The sequence below is a fragment of the Eumetopias jubatus genome, unplaced genomic scaffold, assembly GCF_037043125.1.
Source record: "Eumetopias jubatus isolate StellerSeaLion01/CBP00866 unplaced genomic scaffold, mEumJub1_p1.0 scaffold_12, whole genome shotgun sequence".
NCBI classification, from domain to species: Eukaryota; Metazoa; Chordata; class Mammalia; order Carnivora; family Otariidae; genus Eumetopias; species Eumetopias jubatus.
Window position 1 is genome coordinate 107,450,569 of NW_028274818.1, and position 23,981 is coordinate 107,474,549.

Sequence of the window (23,981 nt, forward strand, 5' to 3'; positions counted from 1 at the left end):
CCGTTGCCTCAAACAGCATCAAACATAGGAAGGCCCCCCCCCCCAACAGGCATTTTGAGACCCAAAGGTGATAAGGCAGGAGAGCACTCAGTAGGTAGTGAGTTCTCCGCCGAAGGTAGCTATTCTGATGCCATCAAAGCGTGCGGAGTGGGGCAGCTCCTTCATCATCAGGAGCCTCATGCCTCCGCCTTGCCCTCCTTGTCCTGACTGCAAGGCTCCCAGCAGGGCCAGGGTCTGGACTGCAGAACGCCCCCCCCCCCCCGTAGCCCCATCTGGGGTTCCACAAGGAATGCTGGGCTTGTTACACGCGGGTCGTGACGGAATGTCTGTAGCAAGTGGGAGGGTGGGCAGCCTGCACCCTGGACCCCACTCGAGGGGACCCTGGGGCAGGGCAGGTGCTGGGTGATGGTTCCTGCTGTGTTGACCCTGCCTGGCGGCCCCCTCCCCAGCAGGAGCGGCTGAAGGCCCAGGAACATCGGGTGGAGATGGAGGAGAAGGTGAGCAAGCGGAGCCTGGAGGCTGCAGGCAAGGCTGGCCTGGCTGCCGCGGGCCCTGGGCTGCTGCCTCGGAAGCCCCCCGGCCTCGCCGCCGGCCCCACGGGCACCTACGGCAAGGCCATGAGCCCACCGCCGTCTCCCCGCGCTTCCCCTGTGGCTGCCCTGAAGGCCAAGGTCATCCAGAAACTGGAGGATGTGTCCAAGGCGCCCACGTACGCCTACCCTGCCACGCCCAGCTCCCACCCCAGCAGCCCGCCGCCCGCCTCCCCGCCACCCACTGCTGGCATCACCCGCAAGGAGGAGGCACCCGAGAACGTCGTGGAGAAGAAGGACTTGGAGTTGGAGAAGGAAGCCCCCAGCCCCTTCCAGGCCTTGTTCTCGGGTAGGAGTGCGGCTCAGACCCCTGGAGGCTGTGTGTTGCCCAGACTGGAGTTGGCTCTGGCTCTGGCAGAGCTGCCCCCCGCCGGTGCATTGACCCTCCATTTGTCCGGCCCTTCCTTCCTTCCTCTGTCTCTGCTGGGTACCTGCCGTGCACTGGGCCTGCCACCAGGCTCTGGAATGAACGCAGGGGCATGTGGGTCAGCCACGGCCTCTCTCGGGCCCTACCTCAGGGGCACAGTCAGGGAAATGGGCATTACATTAGAACCTCCCGCGCCCAGGCGCCCAGGTGGCTCAGGCTGTTAAGCGTCTGACCCTTGATCTCAGAGTCATGAGTTCAAGCCCCATGTTAGGCTCCATGCTGGGCGTGGGAGCTACTTAGAGAAAAAAACAAAAACTATTTCCAAAGGACTCGTTCTGAGGGTTAAGCACAGTAAGAACCGTAAAGCACATGCCTGGCTCACGGGAGGTGCTGAGTTGTCACAGCGATAACGGTAGCACGGGACTCCCCCATTTTGAGTACCCACCCCGGCCTGTGTCAGTGGGACGTGCAGCAGGTGGCCTTAATGGTGTCCCTCCTCCCTGGTGGCTGTTAAGAGTTTGAGAGCGTGCTTGGGAGGATGTGAGTTCAAATTCAGATTCTGCCACCAGAATGCTATGTGATCTTGGGGCAAGTGGCTGCCCCTTCCTGGGGAGATTTGATGCCATGCTCATGTCCGGCACTGAGCATGTGTCTGGTCCCGGGGGTGGTTGCGTGCACCCATCTCCCCCTGGTCAGCAGGTTCCTGTGGAGCACTGGGAGCACTGCGGAGATCCGCCTGCACACCATCCTGCTCTTGGAAGATCACGCTGTGAGGGTGGGAGTTTAGGAAAGTGTGGGGGAGGGCAGCACCGCATTACTCTTACTTCTTGAACAACTTGGACGCCCCACCTCTGCTTTAATGCGATGGGGTGGGAATGGAGGACCAGAGATGCCCTGGCTGGGTGAAGACCATTGGTGGTCTACTGAGCATTTGCTTTTGGACCAGCCTCGTGCTGGGTGCTGCGGGGTCGGGGGCTAGAGGAAGAAAGCAAGCTGGTTATGGTTTCTGCCTTTGAGACCTGAAGCCCCTCGGGGCCAGGATGGTGTCTGTCGCCGGGACATGCCGAAAGGCCCCAGGGGTCCTCAGATGCCGCCTAGAAGAGATCGCAGCTCTGTAGGCTGGCCGGGACGAGAGGGTGGCTATGGGCCTCCATCTTGGCTGGTGGGTGCGTGGGTGTGGATGGGGCCGTGGGGGATGTCAGACGTGACAGGTGAAGGGGCCCCTGCTGACTCTCCATGTCCTTGGCAGATATCCCACCCAGGTACCCGTTTCAAGCCCTGCCGCCGCACTACGGGAGGCCCTACCCGTTCCTGCTGCAACCCACAGCGGCCGCCGACGCCGACGGCCTGGCCCCCGATGTGCCACTGCCGGCCGACGGGCCCGAGCGCCTGGCGCTGTCGCCTGAAGACAAGCCCATCCGTTTGTCCCCCTCCAAGATCCCGGAGCCTCTGCGAGAGGGCCCAGACCAGGAGCCACTGGCAGAACGGGAGGTGAAGGCCGAGGTGGAGGACATGGACGAAGGGCCCGCTGAGCTGCCCTCCTTGGAGTCGCCTCTGACACTGCCCCCTGAGGAGGCCCTGGCAGCCCCAAGCCCCGTGGCTGGCTGTGGAGGCGGTCTGCTGGAGGCCCAGGTGCTGAGCGCTGGCGGGCAGGGGGCCGTGGAGCCCCCCGGGGGCCCGGACTTCGCAGAGGGGGCCGAAGCGCGGGTCGATTCACCGGGCCGGACAGAACCGTGCACAGCCGCCCCGGACCTGGGGGCGCGGCTGACGCCAGAGACGCTGGTCGAGGCCAAGGAGGAGCCCGTGGAGGTGCCCGTCGATATGCCCATGGCCGTGCCCATGGCGGAGGCGGTGCCCGAGGAAGGCCTAGCCCAGGCGGCCCCGAGCGAGCCCCGGCCCGGCCTGGAGTTGGCAGAATGTGATGTGGCTGCCAGGGAGGAAGAGTGCCTGAGTCTGGAGGCCCGGGAGGCCGCACCTGTGCCCAGCAGCACCTGCTTCCTGGAGGAGGAAGGCTCTGACCAGTTTCTGCCTGGCCTGGAGGACCCGCTGGCTGGCATGAACGCCCTGGCAGCGGCTGCGGAGCTGCCCCAGGCCAGGCCTCTGCCATCCCCGGGCACCGGAGCCCAGGCCCTGGAGAAGCTGGAGGCGGCGCAGAGCCTGGTCCTGGAGCAGAGCTTCTTGCACGGCATCACCCTGCTGAGCGAGATCGCCGAGCTGGAGCTGGAGAAGAGGAGCCAGGAGGTGGGAGGTGAGCCACGAGGGGTGCTTGGTTTCTGTGGCATTTTCTGTGTTGTTTTCATTAGAATTTAAATTTGAAAATTTTGATTTGAAAATCCCCAGGATATGGTTTATTCGTGTCCTTTTTTTTTTTTTTTTTAAAGTTGAGGCAGAATACACATGATGAAATTTACCGTTTCAACTGGTAACAGTTTAGTAGTGTTCTGAGCACGTTCATGTTGCTGTGCAGCCGGTCTGTGGGTGTCTTAGTGGTGATGTTTCTCCTTGTTCTGTCAGTGCTGGGTTTTGTATTGGCACCATTCTTTGGGTTGCAGGAGACAGGACCTCTCCTTTGAACTGGCTTAGAAAAAGGTGTGGGAAATTGATTGGCTCTTGGAACCTAAGTACGGTTGGTGGTCATTAGGTAGTAAGTTTCAGGTACGGCTGGATCTGGGCGTTTCAAGTCATCAGGAGTTTCGTTTGTACCCCCTTCCCCATCTCTCTCTCCACCTGCTCCACTTTCCTCTCTGTTGGCCTCATTCACGGCAGGCCCACTGCCCTCATGGGGGTCACCAGCACTTCCTCGCAGGCCCACAGGCCTGCCCAGTTCAGCCGACTCTCAAAAGAGGCCACCTCTTTCCTGGTAGCTCTGGCAAACATACTTTGATTCATTTTCATTGGCTCCCTGGGGTTCATGCTTTCTGCAGAAGCAAACTGTGCGGCCAGGGAGGTGGCAAGGAACAGGCTGATCGTTCACCACCCCTCGTGGGGCTGTCCCCTCTTGGGGGGGGGCAGGGAGGGGTAGCCCTCAGAAGGAAACGGGTGCTTTCAAGCAGAAGGGTAGCGAATTCTGGGCTGGGCACAAACCCACTGGTGTTCAACACAGAAACAACTCAGGGTGTTCCAAGAAATGTGTGCAGAAGGGGCTGTGGGCCAGGCGAGCCTCACCACCCCACGCTCGGCCCAGAACTGGCACGAAGGAGGGAGGGGCCCCGGCGACAGCTGTCAGGGCGGTAATAATAGTGTTGCCAGTGTTTTGGTGCATTTTTTTCTAGAACTTTTTCTACACACATACACTTCTAAAATTAAGATCGTTTGGTAAACAATGTTCTGTGAGCTGCCCTTTTCACTTAGCATATTCTTCATGAAATATTTTTCAAAGCTGTGTGACTTCCCAAGTTTTTTAGGGACAGTCGAGTTTTCCAGCTAGTGGAGGCCCCAGCCTTCAGCGACCTCATCCTAGATCGTCAGGCACTGCCTTTTGGCTTTGTTCTGCTCTTGTAAATAATATGATTATGCCTGAAGAAAAATCCTTGGCCGCACCTCTGATTTTCCTGGGGGTATATTCCCAGGGGTGGAATTGCTAGATCAGAACCAAGGCCACATTTTCAAGGCTTGTTCATTGCCTCGGTCATGTGGGCCCTCCCCCCCCCCCCCCCCCGAAGCTTGGACAGGTGCTGCCCGCTCCCCCACAGGGGTCTCTTGTTTGGTTCTTGTTATTCTAAAGTTCATGACTTCTTTTCTCTCATTTAAATAGTTTTCTACAAAAAATTATTTTTCAGAAGAAAATGAAACCCTCTCGAGTTCTGGGTTTTCAGTGGGGGCTGCAGAGGGCCAGCCGCATCTGGGAAGGGGGGGCTAAGGCTGGGTTCCCTGGTTTGGGGACTGCTGCCCACCCTTGCTCCTTTTCACACCCCTGCCTCATTTTCGGTTCGGGGCTCCTACTTGCCCTCGTTTACCTGTGTGCCCGGTGCTGTTTTTGGACACGGCCATCCACGTGCAGCCCTTGGCACTGTCAGGTGGTGACAGACAGTAGTAGGTAGGGACAGTGGGAAGGGGTCAGGGTGGAGATGAGGTGGCCAGGGAAGGCCTTCTTGATAAAGTGACCCGAGGAGGGCCAGGGAGGAACTCTTCTGGGGAAAGCATTCCAGGCTGACGGAACAGCAGGTGCAAAGGCCTTGAGGTGAACAGTGCGTGTGGCAGTGTGTGTGGCACGTTGGAACAAGAGAAAGGAGGCTGGGGGTAGAGCAGAGTGGAAAGAGGAGAGCGGTGGCCGCGAGGAGGTTGGCGGGATGGGGAGGGGCGGGTCCCTGGGCACTCCTGGAAGAGGATTTGGAGTTGCAGTGATAGGATCAGACTTAAATAGGGTCATTTTGGGGGCTGTGTGGACAACTGGCGCAGGGGCAAGGGTGGATGCAGGGAGACCCAGGAGGATGCTGCAGGCCCTGGCGGGGCAGTGGGGGGGCAGGCGGAGGTGAGGAGCGAGAGGATTCTGAGTGGAAGTTACGGTGCAGCCAGTGGGCTTTGCCAGACTTTTCTGTGGGTGTAAGAGTGACTCCGGGGTTCCTGGCCTGAGCCGCTGAAGAGCAGACTTTCCAGGAAGCAGCGGAGTGGGGTGGGGTGGGGTGGGGGGTAGGTTTTGTGACCGGCAGCTGGTTTCTGCAGTGGAGGTGTGGCCCAGGGCTGGATCTGTGACCCTGGGCTAGCAAGTGCACTTGGGAAGTGCTGGTGTCTAGTAGGGGTGTGTGCGCTGCCTGGGTGAGGGAGGTCCTGGTGGCCCTCTTCTCTTCCCAGCAGCTGCTGATGGGATGCTGAGCATCAGTCCTCTGCAAAAGGCCCCAGGTCGCGCTGAGAGCTTCCCCACGGGTCACCTCCGTGTTGGTACGGCCACAGGCTGGTGTATTAGTTAGCCAGGGCTCCCGTCACAAACACCGCCTCACCTTGGGGTGGGCCACGTGCTTCATTCAGTCTCATACCAGCCCCTTGGGAGCTGATGGGGTTCCCCGCTTTGCAGCCTCAGTTTCTGTAAGGATATGCAAGAGCAAAACCCGTGGCTCTCAGTCGGCAGTGACACGGCTGGTTTGTCACTGCTTGGGGGAGTACTGCTGACATCTAGTGGGTAAAGGTAGGAGATGCCACTACACCCCTCCTCCAGCGCATGCCCAGGACAGCTGCCCCTGTGGCAGAGGATGAGCTGACCGCACTGTGGAAGGCGCCAAGGTCGGGAAGCCCTGATCTGTGCAAGATAATCACTGACGTTGATGTTGTGGAACTGCACGGTCTGTGGTAAAGAACATACTTTTCTCCTCAGGTGCATGTGAAAAACCAGTACGTCAGGTACATTCACAAAAACCGATCGCATGTTAGATCACCAGGAAAAACACCAATTAAAGAAAAAAAAAATCAAAACTCCTTTTACTTTGGGAGAGACTGGAGAGGAGGTGGGCTCTCCCCCATGAGCCACTGCTGAGATTCTCAGTTGGTGCGCCCTTTCGGAAGGGTGGCTGGAATATTTATCAGAGAGAGAAATGTACATACCTTGATCACGTTAATCACACACGTAGGAATTCTCCTAAAACACGTGTGTCCTGTGTGCCTGTCCACCCACTAACCAAAAAAAAAAAAAGTGTAGAAATGACCAAAATGTCGTTCGTAGAGGATTATTTCGATAAATTAAAACTCAGCACTGCAAGAGAATTCTAGGCAGCTGTTACTGGGGTTAGCCACATAAAATTGCTAATATTCTGGTGTTTTTGAACTGCAGAAATGGCAGTTTTTATAAGGTCCAAGCTAATAACATATGGTAGAGCTTCGTTATGCGGGACTGTGAAAAGAGGTGAAGTGTGATTCCGTGTGTGTGGATTGGTGCCGTTTCCCTATTTCTAAAGGACACCCACAGACGTCACGGGCGAATGTTTGCAGAATGTCAGCCGTGGCCCCTCCGGGGGCCGGGGCAGCTCTGCTGGGGAGGGGAAGGTTTTCATCTCTTCACACTTTTCTGCCTGGTTTGTATTTTTTGGGTTCTTGTATTACTTCTACAGTTTATGAAACTTAATCCGGGCTCCTTTTTTTCTGAAAATGAAAACCATGCATATTCTTCATGGCAAATTTAAAGGGCAGAAAAGCAGAAAGAGGCCCACTCTAGAAAGTACCTCCGCCGGCGCCTGGCCACTCTCGGCGACTTTGTGCAGCAGTGGACGTTTGGAACAGGGCCATGCTGTGTGCCCCGGCTCTCACTTCCTCTCACTCAGCACCGTTTCTTGCTTCTCGGAAAGGCTGCGGTCCAGTCATGGGGCCCATGTGGCCTTGGGCAAGCCCCGAGCTGGTCCTGGGCCTCATTCTCCTCCCTGTTTGGGGTCTGAGCGGGGTTGGCTGCTGTGTCCATGAGGCCTGGCCCCAGGCAGCACGGCGGGGCAGGCGCAGAGGCATGGGCTCAGCTGTCTCCTGTGTGCAGGTGCGGAGCGGGGCCTGGCGGTGCGGCCCTCGCTGGAGAGCCTGCTGGCAGCCAGCAGCCACATGCTGAAGGAGGTGTTGGACAGCCCCTTCGTGGACCCGCTCAAGAACCTGCGGCTTCCGCGGGAGCTGAACCCCAACAAGAAGTATAGCTGGATGCAGAAGAAGGAGGAGCGGGTGAGGTGTCCTGGGCCTGTGTTTGCCTGCCTGTGGCCTGTGGGGTGGGAATGGAGGTGGGTCCCCCCGAGATGCCATCTTGCTGGGGACATGGCCGGCTTTGGAGCTGGAAGGGCCTGATCTACTTGCTGTGCAATCCTGGGCAAGCTGTTTCCCCTTTCTGGGTCTCAGTTTATCCATGTAATAATGGGCGACAGCCTGATGGGTCGGGAAGAGCGGGCCTGGCCGTGCCCCTTGCTGCCTGTGGGCCCTGGGCAAGCGCCTCACCTCTTTGAGCCTCCATCTGTAAGTGATGCATAACACGATGGCCCACACTGCTTAAGCAGCTGTCCCGAGCCACTTTGCCCTTGACTCAGCCCTGCAGAGTTGGGTTTTGGTCCTTGTCCTGCGTCCTGCCCACGGCCTTGGCTGGTAAGTGGCAGAGATGGTGTTCGAGCTGGGGCCCCGTCGCCATCAAGCCTCGCCGCTCGTGTCTGTGGTGGGAGCTGGTGGGCGTCGGCATCCTCACCCTGCTCTCCTTGCAGATGTACGCCATGAAGTCCTCCTTGGAAAGCATGGATGCCATGGAGCTGGACTTCCGGATGCGGCTGGCCGAGGTCCAGCGGCGGTACAAGGAGAAGCAGCGAGAGCTGGTGAAGCTGCAGAGACGCCGCGACTCCGAGTGAGTGTGCACCCCAGCCATTTCCCACGGCCCCGGCCGGCCGGGCGACGAGGCCGCAGCAGGTGGTGCCCTGCCTGGGCTCTTGTAGGCGCTGGCGCTCAGTAGGTTGACTGTGCTAGGCCATTAGAGGTGTGTGTGGACCCGAGTGATGTGTGTGTATCGTGTGTCCTTCTCCGCGCCCCCCCCCCCACCCCCCAGGTTCACAGCCAAGCGTGTGATTCTTTTTAAGGGACAGGCGCGAGGAACCCCATAGAAGCTTGGCACGCAGAGGCCCTGGCAGGCCGAGGAAACGGACCCACGCCCTGAGCGCCCTGTCGCCCCCCCGCAAGAGAGGGAAGAGCCGCAACAGTAGCGGAAAGTAAGGCTGGCCCCTCGGTGGGTCGGGAACTGGCACAGAGCTCGGAGGGGAGGAGCACGGGCCCGCGGCAGGGCCTGTGTCTGGGCACCGGGGACCTCGAGTCCCTCGGGCTCTGACCCACCTGGTTTGGTAGGTCTCAGGGAGCACAGTGCGCACTGCCCGGGCCAGGAGGGTGAGCCAGGCGAGTGGCGAATGGACAGGCAGGCTCACCTACCCGGCACTGAGTGGGCAGATGACCCCAGTGAGAGGTGTCCGTGCCATCAGCTAAGCACTTCACCCATCTTCCTGCCACACCTGCTTCCTCCATGGTTAGGGACTAATTCCCGCTCTTCTCCACGTACCTCCTCCCTGCAAAGGGATCTGCTGAGCTTCCAGCCCCGCTGGGACGGGCTCTGATTTGTGCTGTCACTTGGTTCCCTGTGGGAGTGACAGTGTCATTCCTGTCCTCCCGGCCTGACCCGTCGGCTTGGCGCACCTGAGCCTGTGACCCGGGGCTGCCCCTCTGTGCGCTCCTTGAGTGGCAGCAGAAGCTACGTATGGCACCTCTGGAGGTTTTCTTGAATGGTGGCTGGAATGAGAGCTCTTCCTCCAGGCTAGGCACGGATAGGAATGAGGCTTCGGTCTTCCTGGGTGTCCGGGAGTAGCACGAGCCGAATGAGGCCCATCAGAGGACCGGGGTTGGAGTGTGCCTCGGCCTGGGACATCGGGGCAGGGCAGACTCTGGCGGCCTGGTGCTTGGCTTGAGGAAGCAGAGGGGGCTGCAGGGTGGCTTCGGAAGGCATAGGAGAGGCAGTGGGTTGGCCACAGGTCTTGTCAGAAGGCCACCCCGAGGGCCCCTACAACTTGCATTTATTCTCCTTGGATGTTCCTGTTGGAGGAGAGGATGGAGACTGGAAGAAGTCCCCTACAACCAGCCAAAGGAGGGTAGGGAAGCAGTTCCTGAAGATAGCAGAGGTCAAGGCCTCTAGCAGGCAGCCCCTGGAGGTGGGCGCACGTTCCCGCTTTTGCGTCCCAGCTCCATCCAGTGTTGACTGTGACCTCCGGCTGGGTGCTAGCTTTTTGGAGCCTCAGTTACCCCCCTGTGTAAAAACCAGCACGTAGAACATTGTTTTGTGGCTGAAAGACAAAGCACTTGACAGGAAACAAAGCATATAGTTGGCACCAAGTAAAAATTAGTTGCCCTTATTACTTGTGAGGGTTTTAGCTTAAAGTAGGCAAGAGAAGCCTTCAACCTGGGACCATATCCTGACTGTCTTAATCCCAGGGGTACAGGAGACCAGCCAGTGACTCTTAATCCCCCCTGCCATCCTGGGAGAGTACCTTGACATTTCTGATCCTTGTTCTTGGCACGTTTTGATAAGGTGCGTGTGTGAGTGTATGTGTGAAGAAGCATGAGCGAGAAAGAGGCCAGCAGAGGATACTGCCTTGGAGAAGCGTTTCTTCTTTCCTGTTAAACTCTCATTCTGCCCCATTCACAAATAGAATCCCAGCACCGTAGCTTCACAGGATCCGTCTCCCCAGATCCGTCACTCTGCCATCACTGTCTGTGCTTCGACATCCAGAGCCCACCCTTCAGGGCCGTGAGGGCGGACGCCCAACCCTTGAGTCTTTCCTGGCCAGGGTGTGCTGACCAGCAGTGCATCTGGGTTTCAGGCTGAGCAGCAAGCCCCTGCTGACGTCGGAGGAGTACGAGCTTGGAGCAGGGATGAGGAAGAGACACAAGGGACCGGAGGAGGAGCACGATGCCCTCGTTGGAACGGGGAAAGCAAGGGGCAGGAACCAGCCTTGGGACGAGCACGAAGCCTCATCAGACTTCATGAGTCAGGTCAGTAAGCCTGTTTTCCAGGTGTGCTGCCGTCTTAGGGTGGAAGGTCTGGAGGGTATTGCAGCGTTCACGCTCCCTCTGCATGTGTGTTGATCTTAGTCCTGCACAGAAACTGTCGAAATGATTGCCTTAGTGCCACAGGGACTGTCCTCCAGTCATCCTTACTGCACCGAGGGGGAAGTCAGGGCCCAAGAGGAGGAGGTCAGAGACTTACCAAAGTAGCACAGCCTCAGGTAGAGCAGAGACTGAAAGCCACAACCCTGTGTGTGCTCCCTGACCCTTCGCTGAAGCCACGAAGAGAGACTGCAAGTTCTTAACCAACTAATGCAATTACTGTTGTTTAACAGTATAATTGTCTAATGAGCAGCTTCACCATTCTGTAGTTCTAAGAAACAAGGGCTTGATGCCATTGTAATTTCCTTCTGAACTCTCCAGGGGTAATGGGGTGAGAGCCAACTCCTTGATTTTTCTTATTTCTGCAGAGCATTGAAATCGTCCACTTAAGGCCTTTGTCTCTAAATACTAACGTACCTTGTCATCCCTCCTCATAAAGCTCCACGCAAGGGGGGACTGTTGCCGTTGATTTGGCCACCAGAGGGAAATACTCACATAAGGGCGACTGGATCCAGGAGGAGGGAACAAAGCCAGTCTGTATATCAGGATCCTTTACTGGGCAGATTGGGAAGGATGCTTCTTGCTGTTCAAATGACCCTATCCCAACTTTCTCCCCCGTATGATATGTTACCTGATTAAAGAAAATAGAGCTAAAACGTTCAAGTGAGGGTCATTAATGGCTTTGAAACTGCACATTTCCCTTTGACAGCAAATGACTATAACAGACGTGCAACCAGGAATTTAATCTGCGAGATCTCGAATTGCTCTTTTCTGCTTCGGGCATCCGAGGCACACCCGAGGCATTCTCTTGGCAGCTCCGGCCCATTTAGTTGGATGGGCCGATTTAAATTGTGCTGCAGTCTTCGTGGGCTGCTTTAGGTGGTCGAGTTAAGTGGATCAACCATCCTAGGATGTGGGGTTTCTGTCTTGGTTCCATGCCCCCCCCCGCCCCCCCCCCCCGCCCCCGGCGCGCATCAGCAGGGCCACTTGCTCCAAGGGCTTCCCTAGGAGGCACCGGAGAGCACTGGGGACAGCCAGTGGCAATGCCAGCCGTAGTGATCGCTGAACCCACAGTAACAGCTCTGTGACAAGAACTTCGTGGGCCTAATCTCGGTTCACCTTCACGACCACCCCGAGAGGCCTGCCCGTAATTATCCCCGCTTTATGGAGCGGCAAGAACTGAGGCTCAGAGGGGTTGCGCAGCTTGCCAGAAGCCGCGGGCAGGGAGAAGGGACTGGAGCCCAGCTCCGTCAGGGCCAGTCCGCTGAAACCCCCTGTCCCGTTTCACCAGAAGTCTTAACCCGTGACTTCCCTCTGCAGCTGAAGACTAAGAAGAAGAAGATGGCCAGTGACCAGGAGCAGCTGGCCAGCAAGCTGGACAAGGCCCTGTCCCTCACGAAGCAGGACAAGCTCAAGTCGCCCTTCAAGTTCTCGGACAGTTCTGGGGGGAAGTCAAAAGCGAGCGGGGGCTGCGTCCGGTACTTGACGCCCTACGACAGCCTGCTGGGCAAGGACCGGAAGGCGCTGGCCAAAGGCCTCAGCCTGTCCCTCAAAGCCTCCAGAGAAGGTAAACACAAAAGGGCCGCCAAAGCCAGGAAGACGGAGGTGGGCTTCAAGGCCAGAGGCCAGCCCAAGTCGGCCCACTCCCCGTTCGCCTCGGAAGTGAGCAGCTACTCCTACAGTAAGTAGCGGACGCCGCGCCGCCTCGGGGCGCTTCTTTTCTCTCCTCAGTCTCTTTCCGGCCCTCTCGTGGGCGCTCGACGGTCCCTTCCGCTTCTGCGCGGGCTCCACGCCGGAAGCGGGGGTGAGGAAGGCGGAAGTGCCTGTGATTGGCGGGTGGGAGCGGAAGTCCGCCTGCCCTCTTGCAGCGGTCTTCCGCTCGGTGGCCGGAACGCCGTTGGGGCGGAGGCCTGTGCGCCGCAGAGTCGGGGGCCGCTCAGCGGAGAGCCGCCGTTTGCGACGACCGTAGAGGGGAGCCGGCCTCCCCCGCCCACCCGCAGCTCTCCGTCCTCCGGCCGGGGTTTCGGAGGAACGGCATCTGTCCGTAGAGCGCGCGCCGTGCTGGGCAGTGCATTGATGGCTGTGCGGGCTGCGTCTGCCTTTATGTTTCTGACAGCCCTCCAGGTGGCTGCCCCGCGGCTGGACCGCCCGGGTCCGGAGCGTCGAGCGGGGAAGCGCAACCGCTGCTGGACTGAGGGCCTCTCACTGGCTGGGGCCTGCTGCATGGGAGCTCTTTCCCCGGGCACTCGGGAGCGCGGCTTTCCTGAGCCTGGGCCCCCCAGCCTTGGGCCTGGGGTCCACCCTGCTGGCTCTCCGTGGCCTCAGGTGGCGCGCAGTAGGTGCTCCTGGGTGTGTGCGCGCGCCCATGGCTGGCTCTTGGTGGCCTCTGGTGGGCCCGGGTTGCCCGTGGCACGTAGTTGGTGCTCCTAGGCGTGTGTGTGCAGATGACTGGTCCTCCACAGGCGTTTGGTGGTGCATAATAGGTGCTCCTAGATGTGCGTGGGGGCGGTCGGCTGGCTCTCCAGGGCTTCTGGTGGCGTGTAATAGGTGCTCCTAGGTGTGTGTGGGTGGAGCCCCTGATGCCCAGGACCCACGCGCACTAGGCCTGTGGCGGCTCTGTGAAGGCCAGGAGGGGCTTCGTGGCTCCTGGCAGTTGTCAGCAGGGTCTGTGGTGGGAGTCCCCGGGCCCTGACTAGGGTGTTGTGTGTCTGGGCTTTTGTTGGGCTCTGCGTGGTTCATTGGAGGACTGGTTGAATGTCAAGAAAGTAGACACCTGTAACGCTATGTTAAATTTTGGTTTTTTGAGGGAAGGAAATAAAGTTTTTATGGACTTGGAGTTAAATTGTCATCGCCTGCCTCACAGGGCTGTTGGGAGCTCTAAGTGAGCTCATGTTGGTAAAAGCTGGTGGTGGCACGAGATTAAGCTGCTGGTGGTGTGGGTTTTTTTTTTTTTTTTTTTCTTTTTTAAACATTTGTATGTTTGGTTGCTCAGGACTAATGGGTCTCTAGGGCTGACGCAGAGATGAACGTGTGGTAAACAGCTCCTTTGTACCTTAGGTGTCGAGGCCGTGCTTGATTGCCATAGCTTTTGTGGCCCTCAATTTTGGATGGGTGTGATCTGAACAGCAGTGCCCAGGCCCATGGCCACCGTGAGCTCATCTCAGAAACTCCTAACTCTGGAGGAGGAGGGAGGAAGGGCTTTCGTCTGATCTTCCCCACCTCTGCCGGTTTTAGAACGATGGAGGGAGTGGGGGGGATTGCAGCTGCTTTGACTCTGCCAGAAGAATACCGTACCCCTCCCACTTACAGGTGGTTGGGGTACATCTAGAGGCCAGAGAAGCTCCGTCCCTGAGGTCTTCGGAGTGCTCTGAGCCTGTGAGTCCACCGTGTGCGGATGTTTGCACGCACGGAGCCGTGTTCAGATTGCTTCTCTGTTACAGCTGTGTTGAAAATCCCACTGTCCCAGTGAGGGAAGGGAGTTAAAGTTGCAGCAGAGAGGTCAGAAGGTCTGTGTCCCACTAGATGCTGGCTATGATATGCAGCTGGCTGTGGAGAGAGCTCTTGTGTTTTTTTTGGGGGGGGAGCAGAGCGCAACGTGGGGCTTGATCTCGAGACCCTGAGATCAAGACCTAAGCGGAGATCGAGAGTCGGCCGCTTAACCAACTGAGCCACCCAGGCGCTCGTTTGTATTTTTTATGTTGGCTTTTCTGTAGGTAAACGGGAGGACGAAGTCACAAAGAGGTAAAGAGTGTTTTCTAGCACGGAGATGGCTGGCAGGACATGGGAAGAGAGAAAGCAGCTTTCTTTTTCACTTTGGGTTGTAGGGGTTGGGGGCATGTCTGGTGGGAAGCCAACTTGGTTGTCGTCACCCACGGGCGTCTCCAGCCTGGGATGTGGCCTTGGAAAGGACGGACAGGGGCCTGATGGGGCTTGTCCATGTCACCCCTATCTAGAGTTTTGAGGCCATCTTGCAGTTGGGGTCTTGGAGCGGAAAGCATAGGTACAGGAGGAGGCGGCTAGAGGACACTGCCTCCGCCTCACCTCCTGCACCCAACACACGCACACACGCACACGTTTCTCGTGGACGTGGAGATGGCAGGTGCTGTGCTGCCAGAGCTGTAGCTCTGTTCGTTACTGTTCCTTTGGCTGTGGAGCCGTTTTTCCCAATGAAATCTTGCTTGACAGCTTCACTGATAAAACGGATCAAAATGGTGTGAGGATGTTTGGGGTGGAGTTGAAAGGGGCCAGAGCTGTGCCCGCTTGATGGCCCCCCCTCCCCTCCCCTTTGATCCTCGCCCAGGAAAGCATGAGAACCCTGGCCTTCCCGCCCTGTGCAGTAAGGCGGGAAGACCTGGGGGAAGCCAGCAGCAGTGTGCTGGTAACACGGCCCTTTGATAGGAAGCCTTGAGTTGGAACATCGCTTGCCAATCTCCTTGGTGTAGCTGCTTTCACGATGGCCCTTGTGATGCTGCTGGGCGGGGAGCTGGGATGCACGTGCTTGATTGCCCTCATGAGTCGGCCTGCGCCGCCCAGCATGCCCCTGGACACTGGTCTTCTGGGGCAGAAGAGCTTTACCCGAGCCCTTCCTTTCTTGGATCTTGTCCCTCCCCAAAAGGAGCCCGTGGGCTGGGTGCAGTGACCTCTGTAGCCCTGGGTGAGGCCTTTCTGAGAGTGGGGCGCCCGCCTCCCCCGGGGCCCAGGAAGGCTGTTCACAGAGGTGGCTGTGTGGCGGGCAGCCGCCAGCCTGGAAAGGACGAGCTCTGTGAGGCCTGCGGCCAGGGGGCCTCCCGGGCGAGGTCCAGGCGGTGGGACATGGCTTGTTCATGGCCCGTAGGCATTCGGACCTCTGTGCCCTGGCACGCGCCCGGGCGTTCTCAGAGCCACTGAGAGTATCGGGAGACACCGACCCCCCCCCCCCCCAGCACCCTATGACTTACTTTATTAAAAACTACTTTGACTGCAGATACGGACTCAGAGGAAGATGAAGAATTCCTGAAGGACGAGTGGTCTGCCCAAGGCCCGTCCGGCTCCAAACTGACGTCTTCCATCCTGTGTGGCATGGTGGCAAAGAACGGCAAGCCGGCTGGAGGCCCCAAGCTGAGCAAGAGGGGCCTGACGGCCGCCCGGACTCTGAAACCCAAGCCGGCCGCGGGCAGGAAGCAGCCCTTTTGTTTGCTGCTTCAAGAGGTCGAGGCCCGTTCCTCCTTCAGCGATTCTTCGGAGGACTCGTTTGACCAAGGTTACTAGCTCCAAACACAAAATACCTTCCGTGTTTTCTAGCGAGAGAGTGAGTGAGAGAGAGCGCGAGAGAGCGAGCGCGAGCGAGCGAGCACGCAGGAGATGGCGGGCAGAGGTGGCCCATCTGGGACACCTCGGGAAGGGCGGCCGTCTTGGTTCTTGGCAGCGTAGCCTGCTGTATCCGCCTGAGTCCTTCTATTTTTGTTCTTATTTGTACCTGTATCATTGTGATAACGCCACGGCCTGGCTCTTTTTGAGCTTTTATTACGGACTGTTTTTAGTCTTCACTCTCCTCCGCGCTCCCCCTCTGCCCCCCTCCCCGCCTCCTCTGCCCCCCTAGACTGCAGGCCTGGGTCGGGTTCTCTCGGGCGCAGCCAGAGGAGGCCTCCCGAGGGACATTTTGTAAATGGAATTCTGTCGTGTGGGCGTGTGACTTGATGTTTGTACCGCGATTTTGGTAATACCAAGCTTTATTAAACGTACCGAGTTCATTTTTAACTAAACCCGTGTGCCTTGTCTCTCTTGCTGTGTCCTTACTAGACCGTTAGGTTGCCGCCCCCCTCATTTGTTCCTCCCCCCCCCCTCCTCCCCGCCCCACGGGGGTAGAGCTGGAATATGCGTCTGCTGCTCTTCTCTATTATTCAAATATCCCTGGTAGCTGTTGGCATGCGTTCATTCTTCAGGCTCAAAGTCAGCTGCGTTCACCTCCAGCTTCATCTTTTGTTTTTTTTGTTTTTTTTAGCTGCTTGTTTGTTTTTTATTTTCTTAAAGCTGTGTTTCTATGTAACAGCGGTTTAAAAAATATAAACACTTGTTTTCTAACACATATTTCTGTTTTTAAGGGCGTGTAGGCAGTGCAGGGTCAAGACCATTTGCTGCCCCGAGTTTTGTGGGGAGATTTGAAAGCGTGGGCTTTATTGCCACGTTGAGCGGTGGGGCCCAGGCTTCGGAGAGAGCACTGGCCTCGGAGCCCACAGGCCTGGTCTGCTGGCAGCCCCACCCCGCCCCGGGCCCTCCTGTGCCTCACCAGTGCAGAGAGGGTAGGGTTCAGTGATCCCTGCGAACATCCAGGCTCTGACTTCCCCACGCGTTAGAAGTGTCCTAGGGGCAAGTGGGGGAGCCAGAGGATCCTGAAATGTTTCCTCACCCTGGTTTAGGATTTGCTTCAGGGTGGACCCCCTTCAGGGATTCCCAGAGCCTAGATCCCATGCCCCCTGAGTGAGGCTCAGGCATATAGAGGCCAACCTGGACGGGCACCGGCTCGGGCCCTGGGACCAGATGCTACCCTACTTCCCGGCCCTGCTCCCATTCCTGGTCTGCCTTCTCCCTGCCCACACCTCTCATCCTGACTCACCCGGATCCATTTTGGATGACCAGGAGATGGCACAGTAGGGAGCCAGGTGCCTTCGGGACCCACATTCTCTTGAGCTGTGCCACGCCTGAGGGAATGGAATCTGGGCCAAGGAGCAGGGAGGTCACTAACTCGCCAGTCAGCCTCATTTGCCCCTAGCCCTGGCCTCTGTGGACCAGTCTGGCAGGTTCACCATTCTCCTCCCTCCCTTCCTGACCCCTTCCTCCCTCCCCCCCTTGGCTCCTCCCCTTTAAAGCCAGAGATCCAGCTTCCACGTGTTTAAGCTCTCCTGCCCCAGCTCAGACCCTGTAGAGAGGCAGGCAGCCCCTTCAGATGTCTTAGCATGCGGCCGTTTGCCCGGAGTGGGCAGAGGGAGCCGGGGGGCCCTCAGACCAGGCTGGATGCAGCAGTGGAGAGAGCCCAGCTAGGGGGAGGGGAGGGGGAACCCCCCCCGCCCCCGTTGCACGCACACACGCACGCATGGTCAGGTCTTGACAGGGATATTTGGGTAATAGGGTTTTCCTGACATCTGGTACTAAAACACCTGACTGCTTGGCTTTCTAGTGTCTGCTCTTTCCCCCCAGCAGCTTGACCATACCTTCACCCTTGATCCCTACCCATGATGCTTTGAATGTCTGTTTTGGTCTCTTGCATTTGCTCTCACGCTGCACTCTGGACGCAAAGCGAAGGCTGGGAGTAGGGCAGACGGCGCAGCGGGTCACTGAGCTTGGGTCCGAGCCTGGCTCGTTGCTCCGTAGGTAGGCAAAACCCTTTCGTTGTGTTCCCTCTGCACCTCCCCTCCTCGGGGTTTGCCCCCATCGGCTATGGCAGCAGCGGATTGCTTTGGCATTTATCGATCGGGTTTTGGAAAACCAAACCAAACCAAACCAAGTTACAACAGACAATCCCACATACTGAGCCAAGGGTTTTTTGGTTTTGTTTTTGGTTTTGGTTTTTTTTTAATAAGAAAAAGTTTTTCTGTATTACCTTGGGCTTCTTGGTTGGGAATTTTTTCTCCCTCTGCCCTTGGCAAACTCTGTTGCCTCAGGTGTGGACAGCTCCAGAAAGGCTTCCTTGGTCCTGAGACCCCCCCCTCTGCTCCCCCAGCCCCGCAGACCCCAGCCTGAGCAGACCAGCCACCGTGGGAAGCAGCCAGTGGGGGCTTTTGAGGGTCGCAGCAGCTGGAGGTGGGGGAGGGTCTCCGGAGACCAATTTTGCTCTGTGGGAAGCAAACCCTGCTTTTGGCTTTTTCCTTCCAAGCACTTTTCCATGTCAGGGTGCTGGGATTGGGCTGCTGCTGGCCGACTGGTATCCGAGGTAGACATTCCGGGCATCCAGAAACCCAGAGCCAGCCCTCCGCCACTGGACGTTGCTGGTGGGGAATCCTTCTGGATGCGAGAGAGTTCTGGAGTCTCCACACCTGAGCATCCAGGGAAGGCGTTCTCTAGAAGGGAAAACTGGCCACACGTCTGACTCTGTGCCCCCACCCCAGCCAGCCCCCCGCCCGCCACCCTGCTCAAATTGACCAACCCCAGGGAGGCCTGATGTGGGGGACCCAGGCGCTGCCGAAAGTCTGCCTACACTTAGCCTGCTTTGCCGCTGTGGCCCACTGGGGCGGAGACAACCATGTGATGTCCGCAATGTGAATGGATCGCAAGCGTGCACTGCCTGCTTCTGCCTGCCTGCCCCACTGGCCTCCATCCTGCTTCATCCATTGCTCTGGGAGCCGGACCTCCCGCCGCCGCCTCCTCCTCCTCCTCCTCCTCCTCCTCCTCCTCCTCCTCCTCCTAACAAACCTGTCTCTGCCTCCTTCTTTTCTCAGCTCTCTTCAGGGATTCCTTAAGCTCATTTCCACCCCCCTCACTCAACAGAGACCCAGGCTCCCTCGGAAAAATGGGTAGGCAGAACCCCTGCCCCCATTGGCGCACCTGGGGCCACCACTTTGGGCTGCTAGTTGCACCCAAGCAAGCAGGTGGCTTGGGGTGTGGAGGGAGAACGTGGAGTTGGCCGTCTGTGTCTGCCCCTCTCCGTTCCCTGAGCCCAGGCACTCCCTGCCCGAGATAGAGCTGGGGTGGGGGGGCACCTCCTTACGTCCCTTCCCGCTTCCTGCTGCAGAGAGCCGCCCCCAGCCTTGCCGGGCCCTGCCCTTGGTCAGCGGCCCCCAGAGTCACCTTCACGCTCCCAGCAGTCCGAGCAGACAGGCACCTTTGGGCAGGTGTCCCCGGGGCGTCCCCTGGGCAGTTAGCCCCTGATGCTCTCTTGCCTGCCCGCCCTCGCGGTGTTAGGCTGTCTCCCTGGAAAGGTCAGAAGCAAGGTGTTAACTCCCTGCGGTCTCTCTTCTTGGTGGAGAGCTTGGTTCACGTGCAGGGAGCACTGCCTTTCGTGGACTCCCTGCCAGCCTGCTGCCTGCCCCACCTTTGTTCCCACGGCCCCTGCTGGGCTCAGGGCTGTAGGTCCCTGGGTGGCAGGCCAGTTCCTGGGAAGAAGCGCACCAAGTCTCTATTCACCAACTGGAGAGACTGGAGCGTCGTCAGATTCTTTCTGGGAGACTCTGGGTGACAAGACAGCAAGGCAGCCCTGGGTTTGAGTTCTGCCTGAGTGCTTGGCCACGCCGAGCCTCAGTCTTCTGGTGCAGAGTGGGCTGACCTGCGTGCCCTTTCCCTTCCTGGCTCCCCGCGTCAGGAGGCATAGCCAGCTTGTGGCTCCCTTGGCCCCGGGGACAGCAGTTTTGTAGAACGGGCTGGCCCTGTTTCTGTGTGGTCCTTGTTAGGCTTGCAAAGGGCTTTTTCCAGCGTACGTGTGATCCTAAGTCTCCCCTTAGCTGGGTTGGGTGGGCTGGGAGGGCCACCCCATGCCACAGATGAGTAAGTGCTCGTAGAAAGTGCTCACAGAGGGCCGGGATTTGCTCCAGGCTCCCCGGCTTGGGGGTATTGCTGGGAAGTCGCCTTTGGACCCCAGAGCTTGCTCAAGAAGAGACCGAACTCCACCTTCTCCTGTCACTAGCCCCAGACCCCGAGGCACCTGAGTCCCCGGCGCCCTCTCCCACCCCCTCTCTGCCCCTCCCTGGCCTCCTCTTTCCTGCTCTCCTGCCTCCTTTCTCAGCCTCCGTGTCGTGCGTCGGGACGTGTGTGTGCGTGTGCGCGTGAGATGGTGGCGAGAGCTGTCTCCAGTCCTTGTCCGTGTGTCTGTCCCCCTCGCCACAGCACAGGTGCACGTCGGTGTCCCCCTTACAGAAACCCTCCGATTCCCAAAGCCGCTGCCCGCCTCTGGGCCGTCCAGGATGCCCACGTCTTGGGCTCGCTTTGATGGGGGCACTGGGTTCTCGGGGCGGGGGGGGGGGCGGATTTATGGGCTGGTATTGGATCCACCCCCGGCTGACGAGGAGCGAGGAGCTAGGCCGGAGCTGTGTGGCACCCCTCGCTGGTGCTCGGGCCGAGTAGGGGCGGGGTGGGGGGGCGGCACCTGCCTAGGCCCAGGCTCTGACTCGCGCCCTGTTTTCTGCACCAGATGAGAGCTCCGAGGAGGACGAGGAGGATGAGCCGGAGGAGGAGGAGCCCGAGGCCGCCGGCGGCTATAGGCTGGGGGCCCGGGAGCGGGCCCTGTCGCCAGGCCTGGAGGAGAGCGGGCTGGGCCTGCTGGCCCGCTTTGCAGCCAGCGCCCTCCCCAGCCCCACAGTGGGGCCGTCCCTATCAGTGGTGCAGCTGGAGGCCAAGCAGAAGGCCCGGAAGAAGGAAGAGCGGCAGAACCTGATGGGTAAGTACCGGCAGGTGGGATGCGGGGGCACTTGGAGAAGGGTAGGAGCAGCGCTGGGGCCCGCTGGAGCCGTGCCTCGTGGGCCAACCCCATCCCGAGCAGCGTGGTACTGGGGACGTGGGCCTGGCCTGCCCCGGGAGGGGGGGTCCAGAAGCTGTGCGTCTGATCTGCACCCTGGGGGGCTGTAGAAGCCCAAGGGAGGCTGCCCCAGGTAGGCGACACCCAGGCCGAACCCTGAGAGAGAAGTGGGAACCGGCTGAGCACACACAGAGAAGTAGACGAGCAGGATCTTTAAGTCTGCGCATTCGAGGCAGTTCACTTTGTGAGATGGGCACGTGGCCCGCGGTTGGGGCCTGGAGAAGGTCGTCACTGGCGGGGGCGGGGGGGGGGGGGTCGCGTGCCGTGTCACTGTTAGCCAGGCTTACTGTCCCACTTCCCTGACAGGCAGAGACGGAGACAGCCGGCTCTGAGGCTCGGGCCGGAGGCTAGGCCGTGTCCTGGCCCCGCTTCCTTCCTCTCTGCGTCTCTAGTCAGATGCCTGCCTTCTTGAGACAAACGGGACCTTCTCCCGGGCCCACCCCCATTCTCACCGGGCCAAGTGTCCCCTCCTGGACCCGCCCCTGCTGCACCTGGGGTGCCGGGGACTGAGACGGTCCCACGTGTGTTCGGGCCGTGAGCTCACCTGGCCTCAGCCGGGCCACGTCTTCGGCCTGGCCTTCCTGCCCTTTCCTGAGCCTCCGGGATCCATGTGAGACCCCCTGGCAGGGGCTGGGACAGGGAGAATGGGCACTGCGGTGCCCCCCTGCTCTACCCCCGGGTCTCCCCCAGCTGCCCCTGGCTTCATGCCCTGCAGGCTACAGGACAAAAGCTCATTCCTGTGGCCTGTACCGCCTCGTGGGACAGCTTCACAGTCTGGGGCACTGCCTTCGGCTCAGGTCATGGGGCAGCTTCACAGTCTCCAGGCCCCGACCCTCCTTCCTTCCTCTTACTGCTCCCTCTCTCTCACCCCTCCATGTCCTGCCGCTGTTCCCTGGGGGCTTTGGGCCTGGCTCCCCTGGGCAGTGGCGCTGGCCTCCCTCCTGGCTACCCCATCTCAGCTGTTCTTTATACCTAAGCAGCTGGAGGGCTCTTCCTCAAAGCTCAAACTTGATCAGACCACTTCTCTGTTGAGAACCTCTGACTGGTTCCCTGTCGCCCCGTGGTCACATTCCACCTGTCTGACCCCAAGCATCAGGCTGTGGCTACCCAGACAGCAGCATGCTGTCCACAGGCCCCATCCTCATATCCCTAAATGCACCAGCCGTCTTAGAACTCGCAGTCTTCCTTTTATCCAGGTTGTCAACTATATTGGCAGAGAGTTCCTCCTTTTATACTTTTTAACTCTGAGGGGGTCTATAGTGATGTTTCCTTTTTCATTGCCAATACAAATAATTTGTTTCTGCTGTATTTCTTGATCAGTGTGGCTAGAGGTTATCAGTTTCATTGATTTCTGCTCTTTATTATTTCCTTCCTTCTGTTTGGGTGTAATTGCCAACCATTTCCTGTTTTTTAACGTGCAACCTTAGGTTATCAACTTGGGATGTTCTTTTCTTGTGGAGACCTTGAAAGTTCCCTCTGAACCTTGCTTTAGCTGCGCCTCACACATTTTCCGTTGTCCTGTTTTCATTATTACTCTCAGTTCAACACATTTCTTAATTTATCTTGTGATTTCTACTTTTCATCCAGTGATTACTTAGAAGTATTATTTGTTTTCCAAATACTGGTGGGGGTTACCTGGTTATTTTATTACTACTGATTTCTAACATCATTCCATCTTGGTCAGAGAAAATACTCTGTATAGTTTCAGTCTTTTAAAACTTTAATAATTTGAGGGTATATGGTGTTTCATAGTGTACACTTAAAAGAATGCATCTTCTGATGTCATTATATATGGTGTTCTGTAAATCATTCAGTTCTGTCAGGCAAGGCAGTGTGTTTGGAAGTGCTAAGATCTTGTGCATCTTTGCTAGTTTTTGTCCAGTTTTCTCAGTTGCTTACAGGTGGGTATAAAATGTCCAGCTATGATTGCGGGATTTTCTTTCTCCTTATAATTTAATTCTGTGGATGTTCGCTTCATGTGTTTGAAGCTCTGTTATTGGGTGCATATATATGTTTATGATTGCCTGTTAAATTGGTCCTTTTATCATTGCAAAGTATTCTTTTTTTTTTAAAGATTTTATTTATTTATTTGAGAGAGAGAGAATGAGAGAGAGAGCACATGAGAGGGGGGAGGGAGGGTCAGAGGGAGAAGCAGACTCCCTGCCGAGCAGGGAGCCCGATGCGGGACTCGATCCAGGGACTCCAGGATCATGACCTGAGCCGAAGGCAGTCGCTTAACCAACTGAGCCACCCAGGTGCCCCATTGCAAAGTATTCTTTTCTATCTCTTAATATATTTTGTTTCGAAGTCCCTTTTATCTGGTAGTAGACAGTCACTCCTCCTTTCTTATGCTTCCTATTTGCATAGTATATCTTTTCCTGGTCATTTACTGTCATCTTTCCTTTGTCTTCGTGTTTAATTTTTCTTTTAAAGATTTATTTATTTTGGGAGAGTGAGAATGAGAGAGACAGAAAGAGAGAGAGTACATGAGAGGGGGGAGGGTTAGAGGGAGAAGCAGGCTCCTCGCCGGGCAGGGAGCCCGATGCGGGACTCGATCCCGGGACTCCAGGATCATGACCTGAGCTGAAGGCAGTCGCTTAACCGACTGAGCCACCCAGGCGCCCACCTTTGTCTTCATATTTAAAGTGAGTCTCTTACAGACAGCTTATAGTTGCGTCCTTGTTTTTTTAATTTTTTTTTTTTTTTTTTTTAGATTTTGTTTATTTGAGAGAGAGAGAGAGACAGAGAGAGAGAGCGCACAAGTGGGGAGGAGCGGGAGAAGCAGGCTCCCCACAGAGTAGGGAGCCCGATGCGGGACTCGATCCCAGGACCCTGGGATCATGACCCGAGCCGAAGGCAGATGCTTAACCGACTGAGCCACCCAGGCGCCCTGGGTCCTTCTTTTTAATCTGTTTTGTAATCTCGGTCATTTTGCTGGAGTGTTTAATCTGTTAATATT

The 23,981-nt window shown here is 57.6% G+C and overlaps 1 protein-coding gene across 6 annotated transcripts in view; it reads left to right on the forward strand.

The window, feature by feature from the left end:
* TNRC18 (trinucleotide repeat containing 18) overlaps positions 1–23,981 on the forward strand; it is an 84,954-nt gene that overhangs the window by 35,790 nt on the left and 25,183 nt on the right. For 4 of the 6 annotated variants that reach the window (XM_088016747.1, XM_028088549.2, XM_028088551.2 and 1 more), the window contains 9 exons: positions 450–879; positions 2,207–3,205; positions 7,409–7,584; positions 8,109–8,245; positions 8,475–8,603; positions 10,257–10,428; positions 11,863–12,223; positions 15,506–15,781; positions 20,639–20,884. In XM_088016747.1, the coding sequence (XP_087872873.1) occupies positions 450–879; positions 2,207–3,205; positions 7,409–7,584; positions 8,109–8,245; positions 8,475–8,603; positions 10,257–10,428; positions 11,863–12,223; positions 15,506–15,781; positions 20,639–20,884 (2,926 nt within the window). The remainder of the gene's footprint in view (positions 1–449; positions 880–2,206; positions 3,206–7,408; positions 7,585–8,108; positions 8,246–8,474; positions 8,604–10,256; positions 10,429–11,862; positions 12,224–15,505; positions 15,782–20,638; positions 20,885–23,981) is intronic. The other 2 variants (XM_088016744.1, XM_088016746.1) reach the window with 2 other exon arrangements.